We start from the raw sequence: 25383 nt of genomic DNA on the forward strand, positions 1-25383 counted from the left end.
TTAATATCACTTTGATTCTCTCTCCTTTGAGTCTCTCTCTAAATTTTTAAAGCTTTTAGAATTTTCTTAATTGGATCTGTTGAATTTCCCGACTTCTATAAATTAGCTTTTTGTTATTTATCTTGTTTGGCACTCCATGAATCTTTCAGTCCTTTCAATATGTACATATCATGTTTCTGATTTTCTGGGGGAAAAAAATTAGTCATAATAGGGATTGCATCCCTCAGACTTACAGCTCCATGGATCCTTAAATAAAAATCTTGGTTCCCTCCATGCCTGCTGTGAGCCGCTCCTTCAAATGCTGAGGGCTCATGCATGTCTCAGCCTCCTCGCCCCCATTTTCTACCTCCTCTCTTTTAAAAATGAAAATGGAAAACGTGTATTTTTAACAAAAAGGAAAAGCACCTTTGAAAAGTGTTATGGAAATAGGAAAGAATGATTAAGAGACATTTGGGGCTAAACTGGAAATCCCACCTGCTGCTTTCTGCGCGTGCCTGCTGGGTGGGAGGAGTGAAGCCGGCCAGAGGTGGGCAGCCTCGCTGGAGCTGCTGCTGCACAGTGCGCTCCGGCGGCGTGAGATCCCCCGGGCTTTCCAGCTGAAGCCGGACACCCTGCTCGGCCAGGAGCGAAGATGGAGAGGCGGGTGAGCGGGCCCGGGCGTGGGAAGGAGGGCGCAGGGTGGGAAATGTGGCCCCGGTGGCCTGGGGCGGCGGCGGGCTGAGTGCGCCAGGCTGCGGCTCGGCTCGCACCATCTGCTCTGGAGGGGCTAGGTTTTCTTCTTAGCGCTTAATCTTGCTGAGAAGAGGATGTTCCCTTCGGCAGGGCGGCCTCCAGGCTGACTGATATTCTGGTTCGCTGTTTCAATTCCTTGAAAACAGAATGCTGCCCGGCTCCAGGGATGCTTCTCCCCAGATCATTGTCATCATGGGAGTGGACCTGGGCCGGAAGGCAGGGGTCGGTCCTCTCAGCGGGCTGGCGGGGGAGAGGCTCCCTGGCTCCGTCTGGAAGGAAGGCTAGAAAACACATTCTATTTTAAGCTGCCCCTAAAGGGGATAGCGGCTGCTGTTTGACTCCTTGTTGCCATCCAACAGCTGGGGTGGGGGCTGCAGAATCCAGGGCTCAGGGAGAGCTGGCTTCCTCCTGGTTGCGCTGGGTGGGCTCTTTCTTCATCCTCTGGGCCTTTGCTCGGGAAGCCATAAAGGATCAGATAAACCAGGGTTAAAACCCTGGGTATCTAGGAGAGACAGACATTTTGTGTGTTCAGGATCTGTTCACATGACGCCAAACGAAGGGCAAAATGTTCATTTACATGGGGATAATGTATTAAACAATAAAATTACAATGAATAAAAATGAAAATCCAAATACAAGTAATGCCTGAAGGTAATTTTTTTATGTATATTTTATTGGCAAGACCACACAGCCAGTTACTTTGATATCTTTCTTAACAAAGGAGAATGGTCTTAACAAAGAACTGATGTTTACCTGTGCCAGCTGCTCTTAATCTTTACCTGATCATGCAAATAAAGAAACAGCAGAGAGGTTAATTTTCCAAGTCCATGTGACTGCAGGTGGTGGGATCAGGATTTGGACCTAGGAATTTTCAGGAGAAGAGGTATGAATAGGGGCAGTGTCGCTGCCAGGTGGGCTGATGTCAGGGAAGACGCCAGCCTCTGTGAAACCTGGCCCTCTTGGCAAAGGGTAGAAGTGGACTTCATTCCATTATTGTACTCCCTGTATATGATTTGAATGATGAATTGTTTAGATACCTAACATACATTGGCATTTACTGTAGCTTAAGCACTGTATTAAGTGCCTAAAATGCTTACTTCTCAGAGCAACCCAGTGAGGTAACACCATTTAATTTTCACCCTCAATATTAGCTACTGTGTGTGTTTTTAAATTATAGTTAATATTCAATATTATTTTATATTTGTTTAAGGTACACAGCGTAGTGGTTAGATATGGATATACCTTACGTAGCGATACCCCTGATAATTCTAATATGCACCTAGCACCATACATAATTATTAGAATATTATTGACTATATTCCCTATGCTGTATTTCATGCCCCTGTGACCATTTTGCAACTGCCAATTTGTACTTCTCAATCCTTTCACCCTTTGCACCCAGTCCCCCAAACCCTCTCCCCTCTGGCAAGCATCAGTCTGTTCTTTGTATCTGTGAGTCTGTTTCTGTTTTGTTCATCGGTTTATTTTATTCTTTAGACTCTACATATAAGTGAAATCACATGATATTTGTCTTTCTTTGTCTGACTTATTTCACTTAGCATAACACCCTCTAGGTCCATCCATGTTATTGAAAATGATAAGATTTCATTTTTTATAGCTGAATAATATGTAGATAAGTACCACTACTTTTTTATCCACTGGACTATTGATGGGCTCTTGGGTTGCCTCCATATTTTGGCTATTACAAATAACGTTGCAATAAACATAGGGGTGCATATATTCCTTTGATTGAGTGTTTTGGGTTTCTTCGGATATATTTCCAAAAGTGCAATCACTGAGTCATAAGACAGTTTCATTTATAACTGAAACTTCATACCTTTTTCCATAGTGGCTGCACCAATCTGCATTTCCACCAACAATTCACGAAGTTTCTTTTTTCTCCACATTCTCGCCAACACTTGTTGTATGTTGATTTATTGATGATAACCATTCTGACATGTGTGAGGTGATATATCATTGTGGTTTTGATTATTTTATTATTTTATTTTAATCCTCATCTGAGGACATGCTTAGAAAGAGGAAGGGAGGGGAGGGGAGGGGAGAGGAGGGGAGGGACACACTGATGTAGGAAAAAGACAAAGACATCAATTGGTTGCCTTCTGTTTGCTCCCCAACTGGGGATCAAACCCACACCCAGGTGTGTGCCCTGACCTAGAATCGAACTAGCAACCCTCTGGTGCATTTGACAATGCTCAACCAACTGAGCCACTCCAGCTGGGCAAAAAGAAAATGTGTGTGTGTGTGTGTGTGTGTGTGTGTGTGTGTGTGTGTGTGTGTGTTTAATTGAATTTAGAGAGCGAGAAAGGGAAAGGGAGAGAGACTCTGACCAATAGGGTATCGAGCCCACAACCTGGGCATGTGCCCTACCCGGGAATCGAACCTGTAACCCTTCAGTGCATGGGATGATTCTCAGCCAATTAAGCCACACTAGCCAGGGCTTCATTGTGGTTTTAATTTGCATTTTTCTGATGTTCAGTGATATTGAGCATCTTTTCATATGTCTATTGGGCATCTGTATATCCCATTTGGAGAATTTGTCTACTCAGGTCCTCTGCTCATTTTTAAATTGGATTTTTTGGGGAGTTTTTGGTGTTAAGTTGTATGAGTTCTTCTTTTTTTTTTTTAAATATATTTTTTAAAATCAATATTTTTACAGAGAAGAAGGGAGAGGGATAGAGAGTTAGAAACATCGATGAGAGAAACATCAATTCAGCTGCCTCCTGCTAACTCCCTACTGGAGATGTGCTCTCAACCAAGGTACATGCCCTTGACCGGAATCGAACCTGGGACCCTTCAGTCTGCAGGCTGACGCTCTATCCACTGAGCCAAACTGGTTAGGGCAGTTGTATGAGTTCTTTATAAATTTTGGATATTAACCCCTCATTGAATATATCATCGGTAAATGTGTTCTCCCATTTAGTAGGTTGTCTTTTCATTTTGTTGATGGTTTCCTTTACAGAAACTTTTTAGCTTGATATAGTCCCGTTTGTTTATTTTTTCTTTGTTTCCCTGACCAATGAGGTATATCAAAAAAAAATATTACTAAGAGCAATGTTAAAGAGTTTACTGCCTATGTTTTCTTTTAGGAGTTTTATGGTTTCAAGTCTTACATTTAAGACTCTAGTCCATTTTTTGTTTATTCTTGCGTCTGGTGTAAGAAGGTGGTCTAATTTCACTTTTGTGCATGAATATATTCAATTTTCCCAGCTGCACTTATTGACTAGACCAGTGGTCGGCAAACTGCGGCTCGTGAGCCACATGCGGCTCTTTGGCCCCTTGAGTGTGGCTCTTCCACAAAATACCAACTTTTGCGCATGGGCCACGAAATTTCAATTGCACTGTACGTGCGCGCCCACACGTGGTATTTTGTGGAAGAGCCACACTCAAGGGGCCAAAGAGCCGCATATGGCTCGCGAGCTGCAGTTTGCCGACCACTGGACTAGAATGTCTTTACTCCATTATATATTCTTGCCTTCTTTGCCATATATTAATTGGCCATATAGATGTGGGTTTATTTCTGGGCTCTTTATACTGTTCCATTGATCTATGTGTCAAAACATTACTATGCTGTTTTGATTACTATATCCTTGTAGTATAGTTTGATATCAGGTAGCATGATACCTCCAATTTTGTCCTCCTTTCTCAAGATTGCTGTAGCTATTCAGGGTCATTTGTGGTTTCATATAAATTTTTGGATTATTTGTTCTAGTTCTGTTAAATGACACTAGTATTTTGATAGGAATTGTGTTGAATTTATAGATTTATTTGGGTAGTATGAACATTTTAACAATGTTGATTTTTCCTATCCATGAGAAAGAGATATGCTTCCATTTATTTGTTTCTTTAGTTTCCTTCTTCAATGTCTCAAAATTTTCTGAGTATAGGCCCTTTACTTCCTTGGTTAATTTATTCCTAGGTATTTTTTGATGCAATTGTAAATAAGACTATATACTTAATTTATCTTTCTCATAGTTCATTATTGGAAGAGAAAATGCAACAGGTTTCTGGATACTAATTTTGTATTCTGCTACTGTGCTGAATTCATTTATCAATTCTACTCATGTTTGGGTGTAATCTTTAGGGTTCTATCTATATAGTATTGTATCTACAAATAATAACAGTTTTACTTCTTTCTTTACAATTTAGATGCCTTTTATTTATTTTTCTTGTCTGATTGCTGTGACTAGGTATTCCAATGTTATGTTGAATAAAAGTGGTGAAAGTGGACAACCTTGTCTTGATTCTTACCTTAAGGAAAACACTTTTAGCTTTTCCCCATTGAGTATGATGTTAGCTGTGTGTTGTCATATAGGGCCTTTATTATGTTGAGGTATGTTCCTTTAATTCCCACTTTACTGAGAGTTTTTATCATAAATGGATACTAAATTTTGTCAAATGTTTTTTTCCTGCATGTATTGAAATAATCATATTATTTTTATCCTTCATTTTGTTTGTGTGGTGTTTCACGTTAATTGATTTGTAAATATTGAATGTACCTTGCATCCCAGGAATAAATGCCACTTGATCATAGTGTATGATCTTTTCAAAGTATTGCTGAAATTGGTTTGCTAATATTTTGTTGGAGATTTTTGCATCTAAGTTCTTCAGTGATATTGGCCTATAATTTTCTTTTCTGGCGATGTCTATGTCTGGTTTATTTCTTCTATGCTTTATTTCTTCTTTAATCTCATTGATAATCCATTCATTGTTCAGTAGCATGTTATTTAGCCTTTATGTGTTTGTGTATTTTCAAGTTTCTTTTTATAATTCATTTCTAGTTTTATACCATTGTGGTCAAAGAAGATTCTTGAATGATTTCCAAATTCTAAATTTATTGAGACTTGTTTTGTGGCCTAACATGTAGTCTATCCTGGAAAATGTTTGATTTGTACTTGAAAAAAATCTATATTCTGTTGCTTTTAATTTAATATCAATTAAATCCATCTGGTCTCATGTGTCATTCAAGGCTATTGTTTTCTTGTTGATTTTCTGTATGGAAGATCCATCCATTGATGTCAATGGGGTATTGAATTCTGCTGCTATGACTGAATTACTGCTGCTCTCTCCCTTTATGTCTGTCAGTATCTGCTTTATATATTTAGGTGCTCCTATGTTGGGTGCATAAATGTTTACAAGGGTTATATCCTCTTATTTGATGGCTCCCTATATCATTATTTAATCTCTTCATTTGTCTCTTATTATAGCCTTTGTTTCAAAGTCTATTTTATATCTGATCTAATGATTGGTACCCCAGGTTTTTTTCTCTCTATTTGTATGAAATATTTTTCCCCCCAACCCTTTTTGTCTGTGTGTGTCTTTCATTCTGAGGTGGGTCTCTTGATTACAGCATATGTATGGGTCTCATTTTGTTATCTATTTAGTTACCTATGTTTTTTATTGGAGCACTTAATCCATTTACATTTAAAGTATTATTAATAGTTGTATATTTGTTGCCATTTTATGCTTTATAACTATGTTCCTTTTCTGTTTCTTTTCTTTGTTCTTCTTAATAAGTCCTGTAATACTGGTGTGTTGGTAATAAACTCCTTTAGCTTTTTCTTGTCTGGGAAGCTCTTTATTTCTCCTTCAATTTTAAATGCTAGCTTTGCTGGTTAGAGTAGTCTTGGTTGTAGGTTGCCGCAACCTTTTGCAGCAAGGATTCAGGATCTGGAGAAGGGGCCACACACAAATAAATATAGTAGGCAAAAAATATAAATTTAGAAGGCATAGGAGAAGCTGGCGGAGACCTACTCTCTAGTGGAGTGGCTCCCCGAATGTCCAGACTCATAACTTTTTATTTACTAGAATACACATTTGCACTTTAGCAAAGCAAACAGACATCAATGGTAAGGTTTGGTAAACAATAAAGGATTATTAAGTTAGGGGATTGCCTTTAGCCATTCAGCCAGCAGCAGGGTAATACAATGCTGATTCCCAGCCCTTGTTGAATATCAAAGTCCATCAGCTTTCTGACGGACTTCTCGCATTTATATGTTAACTACTTGTTGGTCTTAGCCTCCAGCAGTAGGTCCTTACTTTTCTTTACCTTGAATATTTCATGCCAATCCCTTCTGTCCTGAAAAGTTTCTGTTGAGAAATCAGCTGAAAATTTTATGGAAGTTTACTTGTAGGTAACGAATTGTCTTTCTCTTACTACTTTTAAGGTTCTGTCTTTGTCTTTAACATTTGCCATTTTAATTATAATAATCTTGATGTGGGTCTCTTTGGGGTCATCTTGTTTGGGACTTTTTGCGTTTCCTGGATTTGTATATCTATTGCTTTCACCAGGCTAGGAAAATTTCCAGTCATTATTTCTTTAAATAGGTGGCTGTCTGTGCAGGACCTGGATGCATGTAGGAGAAGCCATGCTGTGAACTAAGGTTTCTACCAATACCGAGTCAGAAGTCAGGTTAGCAGAAGGCCAAGGCAGGCTAAGATATACTACCACCTACCATTTGCCCTAAAGTTCAGCTGCTGAAAGAACCTTAGCAAATTGCTGAAGCAGGGTCTCAGAGAGTCACCAGGGTGGTGTGAGTGGTGTTCACCAGGTTAATACAGTTTCCTATTTGGTGCCTGTGCTGAGCCTGAGGCTATTCAGCAAAAGCCACCATCGTCTAGGGCAGTGATGGCGAACCTTTTGAGCTCGGTGTGTCAGCATTTTGAAAAACCCTAACTTAACTCTGGTGCCGTGTCATATATAGAAATTTTTTGATATTTGCAACCATAGTAAAACAAAGACTTATATTTTTGATATTTATTTTATATATTTAAATGCCATTTAACAAAGAAAAAAATGAGTTCGTGTGTCACCTCTGACACACGTGTCATAGGTTTGCCATCACTGGTCTAGGGCCTGAAGACCTATGCAGTGGGGTGAGGTCTCAGGGTAGAGCTAATGGAGTTCACCAGGCCAACACAGAATCAAGTTTGACTGTGTGGGGAGAGGCAATGGTTGGTATCCCTCCAGCCCTCATTTCTCTGTGTATGCCTCTGGAACTCCCCCTGCCCACCCCAGCCATTCTCCCAGTGTGGAAGCCCAGGGTGAGTACCTGCAGGCCCTATAAGAGGACACCTGGGTTTCTAGCAGCCTTTCATCTCACCCAGATGGAGGGAATCTCTGTTGATTTTCACAACCATGTGGTGTTTTGAGCTGGGGAGCCCATCATGGGGCTGAGACTCTTTGTGCCTCAGGGACAATCTCTGTAGCTGAGATATCCCTCTGGATTCATGGGTACAGAACCAGCACATTTTGTATCTCTGCCCCTCCTCTCCCCCTACCATTTTTGGCATGGCTTCTTCTTTGTATCCTTAGTTATAGGGTTTCTATTCAGCAAGTCTTTAGATGTTTCTCCAGGTTTATTGTTCTATTGCTTAGTTGTAATTTTGGTGTGATCATGAGAGGAGGCAAGTACAGCATCCTCCTACTCTGCCATCTTGACCAAAACCCCAACATCAACATTTATTTAGTGATTATTTGTGTCAGTCACTATTCTAGGAGCTTTACGTATACTACTTCATTTAATCTTTTTTTAAATTTGATCTATTTTAATTTTTTATTTATTGATTAAGGTATTACATATGTGTCCTTACCCCCCTGTTGTCTGTGTCCATTTAATCTTTTTACTGTTATATGCAACAGAGGTAAAAGCATTGGTCATAGCTCAGACATCTAGTATTTCTGCTAGCCCCAATTCAAGTCAGCCAGAGTAAATATGTATATATTTAATAGCTAGGCTTTCCTTCTAATTCCCCTTGCCCCAATCATTGTGCCTTTGTTTCTTAAACATTTCTGGCTCCCACTTCACACATCTTGTGTTTTGGTGTGTGTCTACTTTCTCCCTGGTCTTAAAACCCAGGTTTTCACTATGAGAGTGGATTAATTCTGCATTTCTCACCATAGCCTTTACTAAAACTTGGATTTCCACATGAGAGAGTCATCATGCTTTTTAAAAAAATGGTGTGAAATTGAAATGTCAAAGAACTCTTTTTAGTTTCAGAGACCAAAGTTTTAAAATAGCAAGAACATGAGCATTTGAGTTTCAAAAAAACTTAACTGCTAAAAGACCAAGAACATATTTATTCCAGAGAAAGTTAATGGGAAGAATAGAGGGTGATGGAGGAACCAGCTTTTCTGGGCCTAGAGAAAATATGCATATTTTATTCTGGGAGAGCAAAGAGGGACCGACTAATGTCTAGGTTCAGACACCAGTTTGTGTCATGAAAAGGAGACTCTGTGTCTACCCCCCAGGATTGGGGAATTCAGGAGGGCGGTAAATAAAACTTACAGTTAAATGTTAACGTCTAAGAACAGAACACCTGTGCTTTGTTTTCCTGGGGGGAGGGGAGCAGAGGTGGGGGACTGTGAGAGAGACTTGCCTACCCAACATAGAAAGGAAACAGTAAAACAGAGGTGGATAGAGACATGGGAGTCTAGGCAGAGAGCCTTGTAGAATTTCCCTTTGCCCAGCACAGGAAAAATCCAGGAGCACGGAATCAGGAGAATACGTGAAAGAATAAGAGAGAACACCTTGTGAGCACAAAATTTAATTGCATAGATTGAATACCCTGGTAACTTGAAGGGAACACAGCAGCCTTAGGGAATGCCAGCATGGATAGATGTTTGTTACCAAGAATTAGTAGTCCTGTCCCAAGGGTGGGCTTTATGTAAGCCCCCAGGAATATAGATGCAATGCCAGACACTGGGACAATTGTGAAGTGTTGGGTTTGCAGGATATGAACTGACAAAGATAATGCGACATCAAAACTAAGTATCTAATTCTAATTGGGATGAAGTTCAGTTAAAAGAAATACAGGAAATGCATATTTCTTACACACTTTTAATTAATAGAAAAATCTAGAAATACAGAAAAAATGTAAGGAAAAGTTACATTTCTTGTCTATATCCCTTATAATGAACACATTCATGTAGACCTAGTGAACAGATTCTTCGAGCTACTTCACAGAGAAATTAATCTATCTACATTCTACCCACATTTCATAGCAAAATGATACCCAGAATGACATTCCCTGAAATAGCAACATGATTTGTAAAACGGCCAAAGATTTATGCCTAGACACATGAAAACAAAGCAATAAAGAAAAATAAAGCCATTACTGGTTTTTAAAAGTTATAATTCATATAAAATTTTTAGAATTTGCAGGAAAATCTGCCTCAGGTAACTTCAAGGCAGTCACTTGTTTCTGACAAGAGGTTCCCCTGAATTACATTTATAATATTAGCAGATGTGGATTATTTTGGAAGTGGGTAGTCTTAGACATTTGTAGTCTCTGTTTTCGTTGTATTTATGGCCCTTTGTTTTCCCCAGAGATCCTATGCCTTTTGAGATTTTGCTCTTGACCATGGTGGCTTTAGGAACAAGGCCTCAAATTGCTAGGGGTTGCCATACTGAAGGAGCCACACTGTTGCTTTCCCCTTCCCATATCCTGAGCACACTGTTATTTCTTTCATTTATTGTCTCTGGTTCTGCTTTCTCAAAACCAAAGTTCTCTGGTGGTAAAAAACTTTAGCTGCAACATTCCCTGAGGTAGCCATGAAATGGAAGCTTCCTTAGCTTTGTCCACATCCAAATGCCTATTTTTGTACTTTGCTCTATGTCTTCAGGTGTTCGAGAGGTCCTTCTGTCATCTGTCTACCTACAGACTGATTTGGTTCTTGGCCGCAGTGATGCTATGCAGGGCACAAGGTAAAGATACTCCATTCCCCTGCATGGAGTCCAGGAGATTGTCGTTTCTGCTGTGCTGGTTCATTTGCCTGCATGAATTATAAACGTATAATTTGATTGAAGGAGTGGGAGCAGTTCTTTCTGCTTAGCAAAGTATTTTTGTTTTTGAAGTGGAAGAAAACTGCTATTTAGACATTGTTTCTGTAAATAGAACCAGGCATGAAAAAAATTCTAAATTAAGATATTTCTTACATATCAACTCAAATAACTTTTAAAACAATAATTACCTATGTGTGTAAAGATATGGGAATGCTTGGGGAATATGAATGAATACAACCTTTTGGAAAGGTAATCTGATAGTAAGCCTTAAAACTGGGTGTGCCCCTCTTTTATAGAAAAATCTAGAAAATACTGAAATATACAAGTTACATAGGTTCACATAGTCTATTATACAAAGCATATGCCTGTGCTGTTGATGTATCTGCTGCATTTCCTAGTTGTGCCAGACCTTTCTCCTCTGTTCCATTGGAGGCCAGCCCTCGCTTTGCTGCTGGCCTTTATCACCTTCTGTGTGACGGTGCACTCATCAGCCTTCTTAGGTGAAGGAAGGGCAGACTTCGCATCACCTGCACCACAGGATTTACCTACTGACTGGGGGATCTAAATGGAATTCTATATAAGCAGTAAAGAATTGCAAACTTTCCAATAAATGGTTTCTTCATAGTGAAAGAGAAAAATCACCCAGGAAGTTAAAACTCTAGCTTTGATCCCTTTCTCCTCTCCATTCTAAAAGCAGCAATTTCTTCAAATCTCTGATTTGCAGAATCCCAACAAGAGGTATTGTCCTCAGAAATTTCCACACCTACCAAGAGCACACCTCACTAAAACTGGATTCATACAACACTCATGGGTTCCAAATTGTATTCGTTGCTATGACCATCTTTTTCTGCCTGATGTTGTTGAGAGAATATTGTTTGCTTGTGCTGACTTCTTTTATTCTAATTATACTAGTTAACATTTTGTTAGTCTTGAAACAATAGATTATGGTGTTTTTAATTAAGTCCACATTTTGTGTACTATTTCATTAATTTGTGCTTTTATCTTTACTAATTCACTCCTTTTACCTTTTTTTCTGGTTCGGGGGTGGGGACGCTTAGATTTGTGTGTGTTTTCATTTTCCAATCTCTCTTGTCTCCTAATAAATGAAGTTAGGATTAAATATTTCTCTCTGAGAACTGCTTTCTCAGTTTCTACAGATTTTAATATATTATATTCCCAATGTCATTCATAGTAATTTATAATTCTTGCTCTTATTTTTGGTGTAATTAGTTAAAAGAAGCTTGAAAGCTTCTAATTTTATTGCATTGGGCTCAATGTTCAGGTCATTGGATAGCATAATTTTTGAATCCCATTTCAAGTTCAATTTTGGGAAATGTTTCATGTGTTTTAGAAAATATTGGGTATTCTCTTTTGGGTAAAAGGTTGTAAATTCATATATATATATTAGAGGCCTGATGCACAAAGAGTCATGCAAGAATAGGCCTTCCTTCCCCTGGCTGCCAGCACCGCCTACACTCAAGTTGGAGCCACCTTTCCACCTTCGCTTGGGCCGGTGCCGCCTTTCTGCCTTAGTTCCGACCCTGGAGCTGCCTTTCTGCCTTCCTGCGCTGCCTATAAGCCCAGAGTGGCTGGGGTGGTGCAGAATGCCTGTGTCATCACGCAAGCATTCCCACCCCACCCCCCACTGATTGGCGCCTGTGTATGCAAATTAACCCACCATCTTTGTTGGGTTAATTTGCATACTCACTCCTGATTGGCTGGTGGGTGTCACAAAGGTATGGTTAATTTGCATCTTTCTCTTTTATTAGTGTAGATATATAACATATATAAATATTTGCTTTTTAAATTTTCTATATTTTTATATTTGACTTTTTTGATTTATTTTGTTTTTAATATATGGAAGGGAAAATTCTGAGAAAACTATAGAAACTATCCCAATATGATTATGGATTCATAAAAAATATAGTTCTATTAGCTTTTTATGTATTTTTGGATTATTTTTTAGGTGCATAGAGGTTTATGATTAAGGTATCTTATTTTAGATTGTTTCTTTTATTGTTTTAAAATACATTTGTGTTTTTGACTTCCAATTTCTCTTTTCTCTTTTTTTAAAAGTCTTATTGAACTGATGTTGAAACATTTCAGGTCTTTGAATTTTTATTTAATTTCTTTCATATCTTTCTTCCTTTGTGCTACATTCTGGAAGAATTCCATGACCTGGTCTTTCCACCTGCTCATTTACTCTTCAGTGATATCCATTCTGCTAAGTCAGCCAATCTGTTAAGACTTTGTATTTCTCATTCTCTACATCTCTAATTTTTACTACTTACAATTCAGATATCTCATTTATTCTTGTTCGAGAGTTTATTGATTTATGAGATCTTCCTTCATTTGGTATAAATTCTTGAATTTGTAAAGTTTATTATTCCTCTTTCCTTGTATTAGCTTTCTCAAATGTTTGGCTATTTGTCATTACATTGATATTTCCCACTGAATAATTGATCATATCAGTAAGAGGACCCAGCATTGGAGGGAGGAAAATTATTGCCATGCCTTATATTCTATACTGCATTCAGTAAAAATGGGGGAATGTGTAGATTGCCATTTGGTGTCAAAGTTCTCTCCACTATCAGCCTCCTGGAACAGCATCCTGTATATCTCTCTAACTTACACTGCTCTATTCACTACTGCCTCCTAGACGCAGACACCACTATTGCTGCTCCTTCCTTTGTTGGGTGTGTGTGTGTGGAATGTATAGGGATGTTACATTTTCTTTATTTAAACTAATCACTCTGCCTATTGTCCATTTGCTCTTCTTGCTCCTGGCTTCCACCTCTCTGGGCATAAACCCACTTGGTAATGTTTCTCTCCTATCTGACAGTTCCCACCTTCAACCTGATTCCACCTAATTTCCAGCATATAGGGATGGGATTCTTCACACTATTTCTTGTTACTGAGAATTTTCCTTCTTATTTTTCTACTCTGCTACTTCTAAAGATGGAAAAAGCATATTTGAACTTATATTTCCCTAGCAACATTAGAGATGTAGGTAAATGTTTTCTTCTTTGACTTTTTCTTTTCTATATTTGACTTTGAACATGCATTGTTTTTAATCAGAAAAATGTGTATTTATGTGTGCGTTAATTTTTTTTATGATTCCATGATAAAAGTGGTGACCCAAGATGAAAAACAGCCGCTGAACACACCTGCTTCTTTACGATGCTTCCTGGAAACTCCCCAGGAAGTCGTTATTGTGACATGGCAGAAAATGAAGGCTTCAAGCCCAGAAAACATGGTCACTTTCAGCAAGGAGCATGGGGTCGTGGTCCAACCCGCCTATAAGGATAAGATGAACATAACTGAGCTGGGACTTCAGAACACAACCATCACCTTCTGGAATACCACTCTGGACGATGAAGGGTGTTACAAGTGTCTCTTCAATACCTTCGGTTCCGGGAAGATGTCAGGAATAGCCTGCCTCACCCTCTTTGGTGAGAATCTCTGAGAATACATTGCCTCTGACTAGAAATGCTATTTTCAAGAATGTTTAGAACATGGTGGCACCTAGTTTTTCAGGGTCCTACCCCCAGAAAGGTTTGTTAGAAGACACTTTCATGTCTGCTGTAACTGTGGCTGTGGTTATTGGACAGTTCATGAGCTCACACTGAATCTCTGCCTGGTGTTATCTTTGATCCGAGGAGTCCTGTGGTCAGCAGGAGCAAATGAAGGACCAGGTAAAGACAACCAGTTCCACATACACAGTGATAGGGTGCAGACCTGGCATTGACATTAGACCTGTCATTTTTCCAAGAGGAAAAACCAATCCAAGGCTTAGTTTGATAACATTCCTTTCCTATTAACTAACACATAGCTGAAATCAAGAATTGAGAAGTAGAAATGAGGGGGAATTTTGGAGCATGGCACGCTTAGTGGTGCTTTTAGGAGGGAAAAGACAAACTGAGGGCTATTAGGAATGTTAATATGAGAGTTTGAGCACACCAGAAATATTGAACATAGGGTAAGAAGGGCTCAGAAGATAATGCAAGGGAAGTATGATAAAACCAAGTACAACTTTCTTTCACTTATTTGGCTAAAATAAATCGTCTCTGCAGGATCTTATGTCAGGCTTTGTTCTTCATTTCTACTTTCATTCTCTCTGTCTCCCCCAGTCTCTCTCTCTCTCTCTCTCTCTCTCTCTCTCTCTCTCCCCCGTTTGCAGTCCTCCTTCCACCTTTCCTTCCTTTTTACTCCCTCCCTTCTTCTTACCTCATCTTACCTCCCTCCTTCCCTTCATTCCTCCCTCTCTCTTTCCTTCCTTCCTTCCTTCCTTCCTTCCTTCCTTCCTTCCTTCCTTCCTTCCTTCCTTCCTTCCTTCTTCCCTCTCTTTCTCCCTCCCTCCCTCCTTCCTTCCCTCCCTCCCTTCTTCTTACCTCATCTTTCCTCTTTTTCCTTCTTGTGTCATATGTTTCTTATTTCTGTTCCTTTTTGTTCTCTTTCTTCTTTGCTCATCTTTCTCTTTTTCTGCTATTCCCCCTCCTTTGCTCATAGCCTTTTATATTATTTTTGTCTGAAAACCTATCTGTTGAGTCTTCTAGCTAGTAATATTGTTCTTTTCTATACTGACCTTTTCCAGCTACACTTAGCTTTTATCTATCATTATTTTATATGCCAGAGAGCCCTGCACCAGTCTGGTGACATCAACTATAACCATCTGCCTTCACTTTTATTATTCTTTTCCAGTGCTCAAAAAGGTTAGTAATTAGGCATTCTTTGGACAGAGCCACAGTTCTCTAGCCCTATTTCCTTCAGCCCGCTGCTACCCACCCATCTCTTGAACCTCTAAGTACAGACCAAGTTTTAATTTAGCATTGCCCTCTAATTATCTTGTAGGCTACAAAGCCAACCACAGAAAGACATGTCTGCATTTGTTCAGCAGAGATAAACTGTATTCCAACAAAAATGTACTCATCAGTCAAGGGACTTTTAAAAAGGGAACAGTGTAAAGCTGGCCTAAAAATAACGTCCTTTTTTCATAAGCTAGTAATTTTTTTAACTCTATAAGGTGATCTCCAAGTTCCCTCAACTGTCATTCTGTGATTTTCTGGTTATTGGCTATGAATTCATAATTTTTATTTTGTATAGATATTCCCAAAAGGGACTTTCCTGGTTTCTTCCATGCAACTCATTTACTGGTTCAGCTCCAAACAGAAAACTGCTATCACTAAGCAGCAGTCCCTCTCCAGGCTCTGTGCTCTGAAACTGCCCTGTGCTTCTGAGACATGCAGGCCACTTGTACAGCGGTGCTCATTGATGGTCATTGGTGCTCGTTTGTGAGTGATACCGAGGGAAAGGCAGAGATGCTGCATTGCCCATGACAAAGGAGAACAGAAACGTGAGGCTCTGTACTACTCGAGAGAGAAGATATCCTCTGTCCATCCAGCTAGTTCACATAGAGACAAAGTAGAGAAATGATTTTTCTTGTCACAGGGTTGTACCAGGCTGGTCCCCATCCTTCAGGTCAGAGAGTTGGACACAGGTAGAACCGAGAAGGCCTCAGCAGGGGTTGGGTGTGCTGCCTTATCTTTCTAGCCCCAACTGTCTTATTGTAAAAATCATCCTGTCATCTTTCTGAGGAGAGTGTGAAACTCAGAACAGGTGCTTAACTGATGGCAGACCATTCTTTTACTTTTTTGTCCCAGTGCAGCCCAAAGTATTCCTTCACTATAAATTATCCGAAGACCACCTAAATGTCACTTGCTCTGCCAATGCCCGCCCAGCCCCTGCAATCTCCTGGAAGGTCGCTGGGTCAGGAATGGACAACAGTACTGAGATTATCACACACTCCAATGGGACCACGTCTGTCATCAGCGTCCTCCACATCAAAGACCCCAAGAACCAGGTGGGGAAGGAGGTGATCTGCCAGGTGCTGCACCTGGGGACTGTGCAAGACTTCAGTCAACCTGTGAACAAAGGTAAGAGAAGGTGGGCAAAGATGGCTGTGGTCACACTTGTGCACACACCTGGAAGGTGGTGATTGCTCTGCGGAACCTCCTGGCCTCTTAACAAAAGAGCTAATAGAGGAGAGAATGGGTTAAGTAGGGAAAGGAAAACAGAGTTGAGGGAGCCAATCAAGCCAATGTTACTTTGGTGAATGTGGCACTGTGCCCACGTACCAAATGCTGAGATCCGTTCATTCATTTATTCTTCCACACTAGCATTAACTGTCCGTTGTGTGCCAGGCTATTTGACAGTGAGCAAGACTCAGAGAGCGTCTAGTCTACTAGGAAACACCAAAGTGGCTGAGCAGTTGTAAAACTGCATGTTAAATGCTTCCATAAGAAAACTACGGTGCACCATGGGAGGATTGCAGGTGGGAAGGGGGGGTGTCAGCTCAATCTGGGAAGATTAGAAAGATTTCCTGGAAGAAGACATCTTTGCTGAAACCTTTGCAGAATCTGTACTGTGGGAAAGGGACTGATGAGGTGTTTGCCTCACCTTCTTTAAACAAACTTCCTCCTGTTCAAGACCCCTTTTGCTCTCTTATGTTTCTATCTAAGCTGCTACCCCCAGGCCTCGTGGATACAAGAGGTAAGGGTTATGGGAGAGAGAATAAAGAGAGGAGTGATAACAGCCACTGTTCTCTTTCTCTGTAGTTTGGAATCACTAACTTGGATGAGGCACTTGGTAATAAACCTTCTAGAAAAATACTGCTGCTTTTTGTTGGGGGATGAGGGGTGCAGGGGGCATTTTAAACAATAAAACCTGAAAAGGCTTCCCCAAATTTGCCTCATTGGTGCCCTGGCCTCTAAGGAAAATCTCCTGTAGACATTTCTGGAGTCTTTGAAAAAATAGACTTAGCAATATGTCAACACCTAGGTCAATTTCATCGAAAGGTCTATGATGTCAGATTTGGACATTTTTAAAAAATATATTTTATTGATTTTTTACAGAGAGGAAGGTAGAGGGATATAGAGTTAGAAACATTGATCAACTGCCTCCTGCACATCCCCTACTGGGGATGTGCCCGCAACCAAGGTACATGCCCTTGACTGGAATCCTTCAGTCCGCAGGCCGATGCTCTATCCACTGAGCCAAACCAGTTAGGGCAGATTTGGACATTTTTTAAATGAACCTCAGACTCAGCTAAGGCAAAGGGTAAATTTTCCTGCAAAACAAGAATCCGAAAAGAAACATATCTTCTTTTCCAAGAATACCAAAACTCACATATCATTTATAATGATTTTCCCTTTATATTTCTCTCAATAAATATATTACTGTAATGGGAAGTATGACAAAGAATATGTGCTTTGGAGGCAAACAGACCTCTGAACAGGCCTTGTTTGTACCACTTACTATGCTGACTTGGGTTTACCTAACTTCTCTCAGCCTCAGTTTTTTAATATTAGCTAATTATAATGCCTAACTCAGTCAGTTTTGAGGATTAAATGAGATAATACATTAAAAGCTCTTATTATATGGCAACTACATAAAACATGTTAGCTATTATTATTATCTAAATGTTTTAAAAATAATATGTCATAAATATAAAAACAACATGTCTATATTTAAGAATAATTTTCATTGAAAGCTTACCTCTGGTAACAGTTCATCACAATTATTGTTTTATCCTTTTTTCCTCAACAGCTTCCTCTTATAACTGTTTTTCCTTTTTTTCCCTTCAATGTCTATAGGCTTTTGGTTTTCAGTTCCACTGCTCTTAAGTATTGTTTCCCTGGTAATTCTTCTGATCTTAATCTCAATCTTACTATACTGGAAGCGTCACCGGACCCAAGACAGAGGTGAGTTATCACAGAAAGTAGAAAGAAGGAAACAAATGATTTCTGAATGATAACTTGGGGTCCCATGAAGAGGTAAATAAGGAGATGGTAGCAGTGTGTTTTGTTTGTTGTTTCCAAAATACATGAATGTTAGTGGTATTTTAACATAACCCTACAGCATCATTTTCTTGCAATTGGACATTAAACTGGATGTTTCTGCTTTTGATTGGCTGAGATTATATAAAGGCTACTTGTTTGGTAAGTTGAGAGGAAGGGCTGAGGAGAGGAGAATGGAAAATGTTTATCTGATGACTATGAAATCATCTGATGACAGAACCAGAGAAAAAAGCTGGACACCCATGCTATGTTCTTTCTATCCATTAGTGAGAAGAACAATCTCTTCTCTTTTTACAGTATTCGACAGGCCCGCTATTCCATTTAAGAGACTGTGAAATTGTCCGAAATGGTCAATAATTAAGTAGTAATTTCTGTGTTATACTCTCACTACGTCTCCAACATTATACGCAGCATATAGGTGATCCATACTTATAACTATGTCATGTCATTCTGCCCGTAATAGACTATTCCCAACCAGTGTCTTATGAATACCAGGGGGCTCAATAACCGTTCATTAAAATAGTGAATGAATACATGAATGGATAGAAGGGTAGATTTTCAAACTGACTTTTTAAAATTTCCCTTTTCTTATTGTAAATTCAGAACCTCATAAGCACTGAGTCTAAAACATCGTGAGACATTATAAAACTAGAGATGCCGTGGAACAAGAGGAGTCAGCTAGAGAGAGAGAGAATTAAATTTCTTTGGTTTCTGAAGACAGTCATAGTTTATTAACGCTCATGCAAAGCTACTTTTTTTATATTGAATGTGGTGGGAATTTCCTAGGGTGAAGGGGTGATAAGGGAGTTTTCTCCATATCAGATGACTGAAAGAGAAGGAAAAATATGTTAGCTTATTTTGGAATGTCTGTTAAAAACCTCACTCAAATGCAACCTTTATTTTTTTTCTTTTCATTTTATGTCTCATAGACTAATATCTCATGTTCTAGGTTTTTTGAACACTTAATTTTGCATAAGACTTTTTATAAATACCAGATAAATTCTTGTGGTTTTATAAGAAAAGTAACAAATCTTGTGTCAATTACCCCTTCACAGAAGTAGATCAAGGTATCTATTCTGTCAGAGAAAGGAGATTGCAGATCAGCAAGCCCATAGACCTCGTTAGCAGTTTGCAGAATGTCAGAAGCAGAAAGCTGATCCTACTTCATCCAAACATTTTACTTTTCCAGTTAGGAGCTGAAGCCCAGGAAAGGAAAGTTGATTTTCTTCCCTGAGGTCACACAGCTAGTTAAACGCAGGCTTAGGCCTCCCTGGGCCCCTTACGTTTGCCAGAATGTTCTCTCACTCACGGTGCCCCAGAGTCCTGACTCGAAAGGCACTATGTTGCACTTGTTTTCTCTGTGCTTGCTATTACTGCTGTATTCTTTTGGAAAGTTTAAGCAGGAAAGTATAAAGTGTTCACGTTTATTCCTAAAAGTCCCTTTTGGGCAAGAATCATAATACAGTCTATTCAAGCTCAAGGTGAATTCCACCAGTAAGGGGCATTTGCAAAAGAATTGTCCTCTGTTCATTTAACTAAGTCTTGGATTTCCTGGGAAATATAATTGTTCACTGCCTTATCCAGTTCCTGAAACGTAAGAGCTAGCTTATCTCTGTACCCAGGTTTTTTCTCACGTATGAAATACAGTAGTTCCCCCTAATCTAAGGAGGATACAGTCCAAGACCTCCAGTGGATGCCAGAAACCACTCATAGTACCGAATTCTGGAAGTTCTACGTTTTTTCCTATACATACTTACCTATGACAAAGTTTACTTTATAAGTTAGGCACAGTAAGAAACTGACAACAATATCTAAAAATAAAATGTAATAAAGTTATGTGGTGTGACATTGTTAAATAAATTAAGGGTTACTTGAACACAAGCACAACAGATACCTGCTGCTGCAGTTGATCCAGATAACCTAGATGGCTACTCAGTGACTAATGGGCAGGAAGTACATACAGTGTGAATATGGTGGCCAAAGGGACAATTCATATCCAGGATGGAGTAGGACTGTGCAAGATTTCATTACACTACTCGAAATGGTGCAAAGTTTAGGTAGTAAAGGGTAAGGGGGCGGTCAAATATATGGTGATGGGAGGAAATTTGACTTTGGGTAGTGTACACACAGTGCAATACACAGATGATATAGAATTGTACACTCGAAACCTATATGATTTTATTAACCAATGTCACCAAAAAATTTCATTTAAAAACTTATGAATTGTTTATTTCTGCAATTTTCTATGTTATATTTTAGACCGCAGTTGACTGCAGGTAACTGAAACTGTGGAAAGCAAAATCATGAATAAAATGGACTACTATAAACAACTGAACCTGTATTGAATCTTGTAAGAACTAGGATGGCCATTTACTGACAATGTCTTCGTGATATAAGGGACAATTTGGTTAATTTCACTGCATGTTCAGTGGCATATTTTAAATGATTGGAATTTTTGTTTGATTTCAAAAATTTTAGCAGCCAAATCACTTGATCCCATAAATTTAAATAGCTAATCAAACCACTAAGTATTGATTATGCTTGAGACTTAAACATTCAAGGCTAAGGAAATACTGGTTCAAGATCAAAATTTAAGTTGCACAAAGTTGGAAGAAGGGAAAGAAAATCAATTTTTATTTCTTCAAGTAACAAATTCTGTGATAAATGTATCAATTTGCTTCCCACCTTTCTTTCCTCTTACTTTTAGTTATATTTTTCCTCTCCCCCCCCCCATCATCTCCTTAAAACTTAAAACTTACGGATGAGCAGGGAAAATGTCATCAAGATTCGTGCCTTGACCTGAAAATGGGTGCTGTAAACAGAAAAACAGGGGGAACTGAGTATGTTTGTATGTGTGTGTGTGTTAATGCGTGTGTGTGTTCAGTTTGTGGAGAGGAGGACAGGAATGATTTTAGTTCTTGAACTTATTGAATACTAGAGGCCCAGGATATGAAACTCATGCACTGGTAGGGTCCCTAGCAGCTGCCGGCTGCAGGCCGGGTACTCCCTCCCTTCCCCTGGCCAGCCCTGCCCACTGGTCGAACTCCTGGATGAACTCCCGGTTGAGGGGAAAATTTGCATACTACACTCTTATTATATAGGATAAGTAGACAAAAAATAATCTCCATGGAGTTGATCAGTAGGAAGACAAATCTGGTAGGTAAGGAAATTATATGAAGTAAGGTTCAACTCTTTGTCAGATAAAGTTTATTTTAGATTAAAATCACTTCTTGATTACTCACAACAGCATTAGCAAATTTATAGTTTTTGGACAGAGGGGTAATCTGTAAAAACTGCTATTATTTTATGGAGAAGTTAGACACTCTTTACTTTTCTTGTGGTTCTGTATGATGCCAGAGAGTATGATTTTGATTTTTCTTTTTTTCAACAGCAAGGCTGCATTCTGAAGGAAGGTGTGATGAGTTAGAGGCAATTTCTCTTTGCTCCATTCCTGATGGGATCATTGCAGTTACTTCCCATGAGACTGCGACAATAAGATAATAGGTTAATAGGTTTTCAAAGAACTTTTTTTCTTTTATGAATCAAGTCCTTTGCTACTGAAATAGAAAGTGAGAAAAAATTAAAATTTCCCAGGGAAAATTTCCACCATTCTACAATAGTTATTTCTTTTAAAATCAAGTTTAGATCATATCTTTGTCCCTTCTATATATACTACAATCAAGTTAAATTGGGGCTGAGAATGATCTTTTATTTCTCATTAATCAATCCAAAATGATTACATGCTTCTCAGAAACAAAAACATTACTTTGAGGCAGATCATCATAGACAATCACCTAATTTTGAGTTAGCAATTGTGTTTTGTTTCATTGAGTCAAGACTAAACTGGAAAACAATAGAAAATTTAGACAAACATATGAAGTGCATGTTCCAAACATCACTCTTTTTTCAAGAATATAACTATTTAATGTAGAAGTGTTTTTATATTACCCACATTTTCTACATAATTACCTTGATTTATTTCACTTCACTATACAATAACCTAATATATAAGTGGGCTCTTTGCAATGATAAAAATGGCAATGTTAGTTAATTTCTCCTATTGATTATGTTCCTTTCTCCTATTTTAAGCTTAATACTATGTCACCTAACAGAGATGACCAGTAAACAATTTGTAATAGTGAAATTGATGATATGTTGTAAAGGCAATACAAAGAATATTTGTTTAAAAAAATAAGAATCTTTGCTTTGCTAAATAATTGTTTGTATGCTTTCCAGATGAGGGCTGGATGAGTGGTAATCCTCATCCCTACCCCAATTTCCTCATAGTTCTAAGAAGAAAAAATGCAATGCTTTTATAAGAAAGGTGTTATGCAACTTTGATTGAACTCCTAGGTCAGAATTCCTGGCTTAAATTTTGCATTTCAAAGCCACTTTTTTTTTCTATAAAATTTTACCCTTGATGGGTGCCACCCATCATATACAAATTTCATGGTATAATCTGGCCACAAACTTATGACTAACAGACCCTTAAGCTTAGGCATTTTTGCCTGAGCCATTCTTGTCTTTTGCCACAGACAGCTCACATTGGTAATAATAGCAAAGTTCGGATATGCAGAAATTTTTCAGGATTTTGTAAGAAACACTTAAGATTGAGAGATACAGAGTGATGGTGCCAAGATAAAATTCCAGGTCTTTTACTTCACTGTCTACATGTTTTGTAGGGAGGCCCACGTCCTCCCAGTTTCTGTGCTAGCAAGCCAATAGCCTAAAGCAGTGGTCGGCAAACTGCGGCTCGCGAGCCACCTGCGGCTCTTTGGCCCCTTGAGTGTGGCTCTTCCACAAAATACTGACTGCTGCGCATGGGCCACGAAGTTTCAATCGCACTGTACGTGTGCACCCTTACGTGGTATTTTGCGGAAGAGCCACACTCAAGGGGCCAAAGAGCCCCACGTGGCTTGCGAGCCGCAGTTTGCCAGCCACTGGCCTAAAGGATCTCCATTTATCTACTTTCTTAACTCAATGACCATTCTTAACTCAATGTCCATGCAGCAATTTAATGTCCACAGGAAACAAAGCTCAAGGTCTTATGGATAAAATACCTAAATTGCTTGGAATTCTTGTATATGTTCTTTTCCTTTTAGTCTTAAGTGACTCTGCAAACCTTTATTGCCTAGAATTACCTATAGATCTTTTTAAAGAGAGTCATAGTCCCCTCACATCATATTGGGTCAAGAATGTCTAATTCCTTATCTTTGCTGATTAAATCTGCACAAGGAGAATTCTATGATTATTTTCTTAAAATCTATTAAGATAGAAATTATAAATGTGCGAAGCTAATATCTTGATCTTTCTCTTATCCAGAGCCCTAGGAGAGCTGCAGAACCCTGGAAATTATTCTCTGGTCTACTTGAATCTGATGCAGGAGGAAAGCAGGAGTGAAAGGGTCATTCTCCAGGGACCTATGAGAGCAAAAGAGGTGGAAGTAAAAGGCCTAAGAATTTCAAGACTTTCTACTGCCATCTAAGCTAATCCGTGCTTGTGCGAATTACAAGAGGAAGTCCATTTACCTCTCAGGTCTGTTGTAGGATTGATTTTGTAAAGCAATGCAGTGTTGTGCTGTTGAATGGATACTGGACTTAGCATGAGGAGCCACAGTTCGAGACTGTCTTTGGCTGAGACTGGTGGCAACCCCATATTAATCACTATTCAATGAACTTCCACCATGGCATCCAGAAAATTAAGGAGTTGGACCAGATGATTTGCCATTCTGCTCTAAAAACTGATGTCATTCCAGGAGGAGGGATATGAACAAAGGGAAAAGACATGAACAAGAGCAAAGAAGTTGGGAAGGTTAAGGACCAAAGAACTTTTCTGAGATTACCTTTTGCTTTTCTGTGGCTGTTCCATCTCTTCTTCTCTTGCTGTTCGTAGGTCCATGAATCTGTTTCCTTGTCACTTAGTATCCAATCCACTACCTGCTTACTGCTTTGCTAATAGCTGGTCTCTCTAGAACCCTTGGTTTCACTGCTATTCTTCATGTATTTCTATGACATCACAATGAAAATTGGACTGAATTTATTGTGAAACAACATGGCAAGCTTAACTTTACTTGCCTATTTTTATAGCAGAATAAACGTTGTTAGTCTTAGACAGCAGCTCACATTTTAAAAAATGCATGCACTCCTTGCCCATTTGTCTCATAATATGACCCAGCCCTATTTTAGGCATTCTGAATTCAGACTAGTACGTATAATGAAAATATATTATGAATCCAGGCATTTAGATTTCCTAAATAGCAGTTGGCCAGTTCAAATGCTTTGTCTCTCCTAGCTTCTTTTCCTATGAGTTCACTTTTCACAGTAGCAGTGGATGCATGTCTGGGTGTACAATTCCCTTTGTTCTAAATATATTGTTTTAACTAGTGGGAACATTTCGGAACTCTCTAATAATCATAAGGCCAAATTAGTGACTTTTTCAGTATCTTTGGCTTTCTTGTCTCTATCCAGTGACCTAGAAACTAAAACTTAAGTTGTTTTCATGTTGAATTGGATATTTATATATTTAGTAAGCTATTGAGATGTTATTTAATTCTGTGTTATTTCTTACATTTGTATAATATGCTGAAGAATTAAAAGTGTGAACTCTAAATATTTGGTTTATGATATTGTCTTGGGAACTGTGGAAAATGTAGACATTAATGATAAATTAATTGTATTTTTCCTCTGTGTATGAAACCTTCTGCTCCCCTCTACCTCTCACCCCTTAAAGATGCCGTGGGCAGATGTCCCTGATCTGGTCAATAGGCTCTTTCAAGTTGGTGCCTGTGTCCTTTAGACATGACCTGGTCAGGTTTGGAGCACATCCTTATATGTGTACTTCCTGTTTTGCTTTTAGATACCAACCTTTGCAAACAGATAACCTCACACAGTTTTGAATTTAGTAGGAATTACCACTTTGTTCCTGGTTTTGTAATATTTCTGGTATCTCAGCTGCCAGATCAGGCAGGATAACTTAAAGCGGCAGTTCTCAAAT

At 39.0% G+C, this 25383-nt stretch overlaps 1 protein-coding gene across 3 annotated transcripts; it reads left to right on the forward strand.

Annotated features, from left to right (window-relative positions):
- Positions 1-418: 418 nt before the first annotated feature.
- Positions 419-24999, forward strand: CD200 (CD200 molecule). Of its 3 annotated transcripts, XM_006094448.3 has the most exons (7): positions 419-643; positions 10375-10456; positions 13666-13986; positions 16195-16467; positions 18187-18294; positions 21782-21894; positions 23713-24999. In XM_006094448.3, exons 1-6 carry the CDS (start codon positions 632-634, stop codon positions 21889-21891), a joined length of 906 nt encoding a protein of 301 aa, XP_006094510.1. In that variant the 5' UTR covers positions 419-631; the 3' UTR covers positions 21892-21894; positions 23713-24999. The 3 variants fall into 3 exon arrangements, with proteins under 3 accessions (XP_006094510.1, XP_023614462.1, XP_014316151.1); XM_023758694.1 differs by lacking the exon at positions 10375-10456 and having other exon boundaries at positions 425-643; XM_014460665.2 differs by lacking the exon at positions 21782-21894 and having other exon boundaries at positions 427-643.
- Positions 25000-25383: the final 384 nt, after the last annotated feature.

The sequence above is a fragment of the Myotis lucifugus genome, unplaced genomic scaffold (genome assembly GCF_000147115.1).
Source record: "Myotis lucifugus unplaced genomic scaffold, Myoluc2.0 scaffold_137, whole genome shotgun sequence".
Classification (NCBI taxonomy): Eukaryota; Metazoa; Chordata; class Mammalia; order Chiroptera; family Vespertilionidae; genus Myotis; species Myotis lucifugus.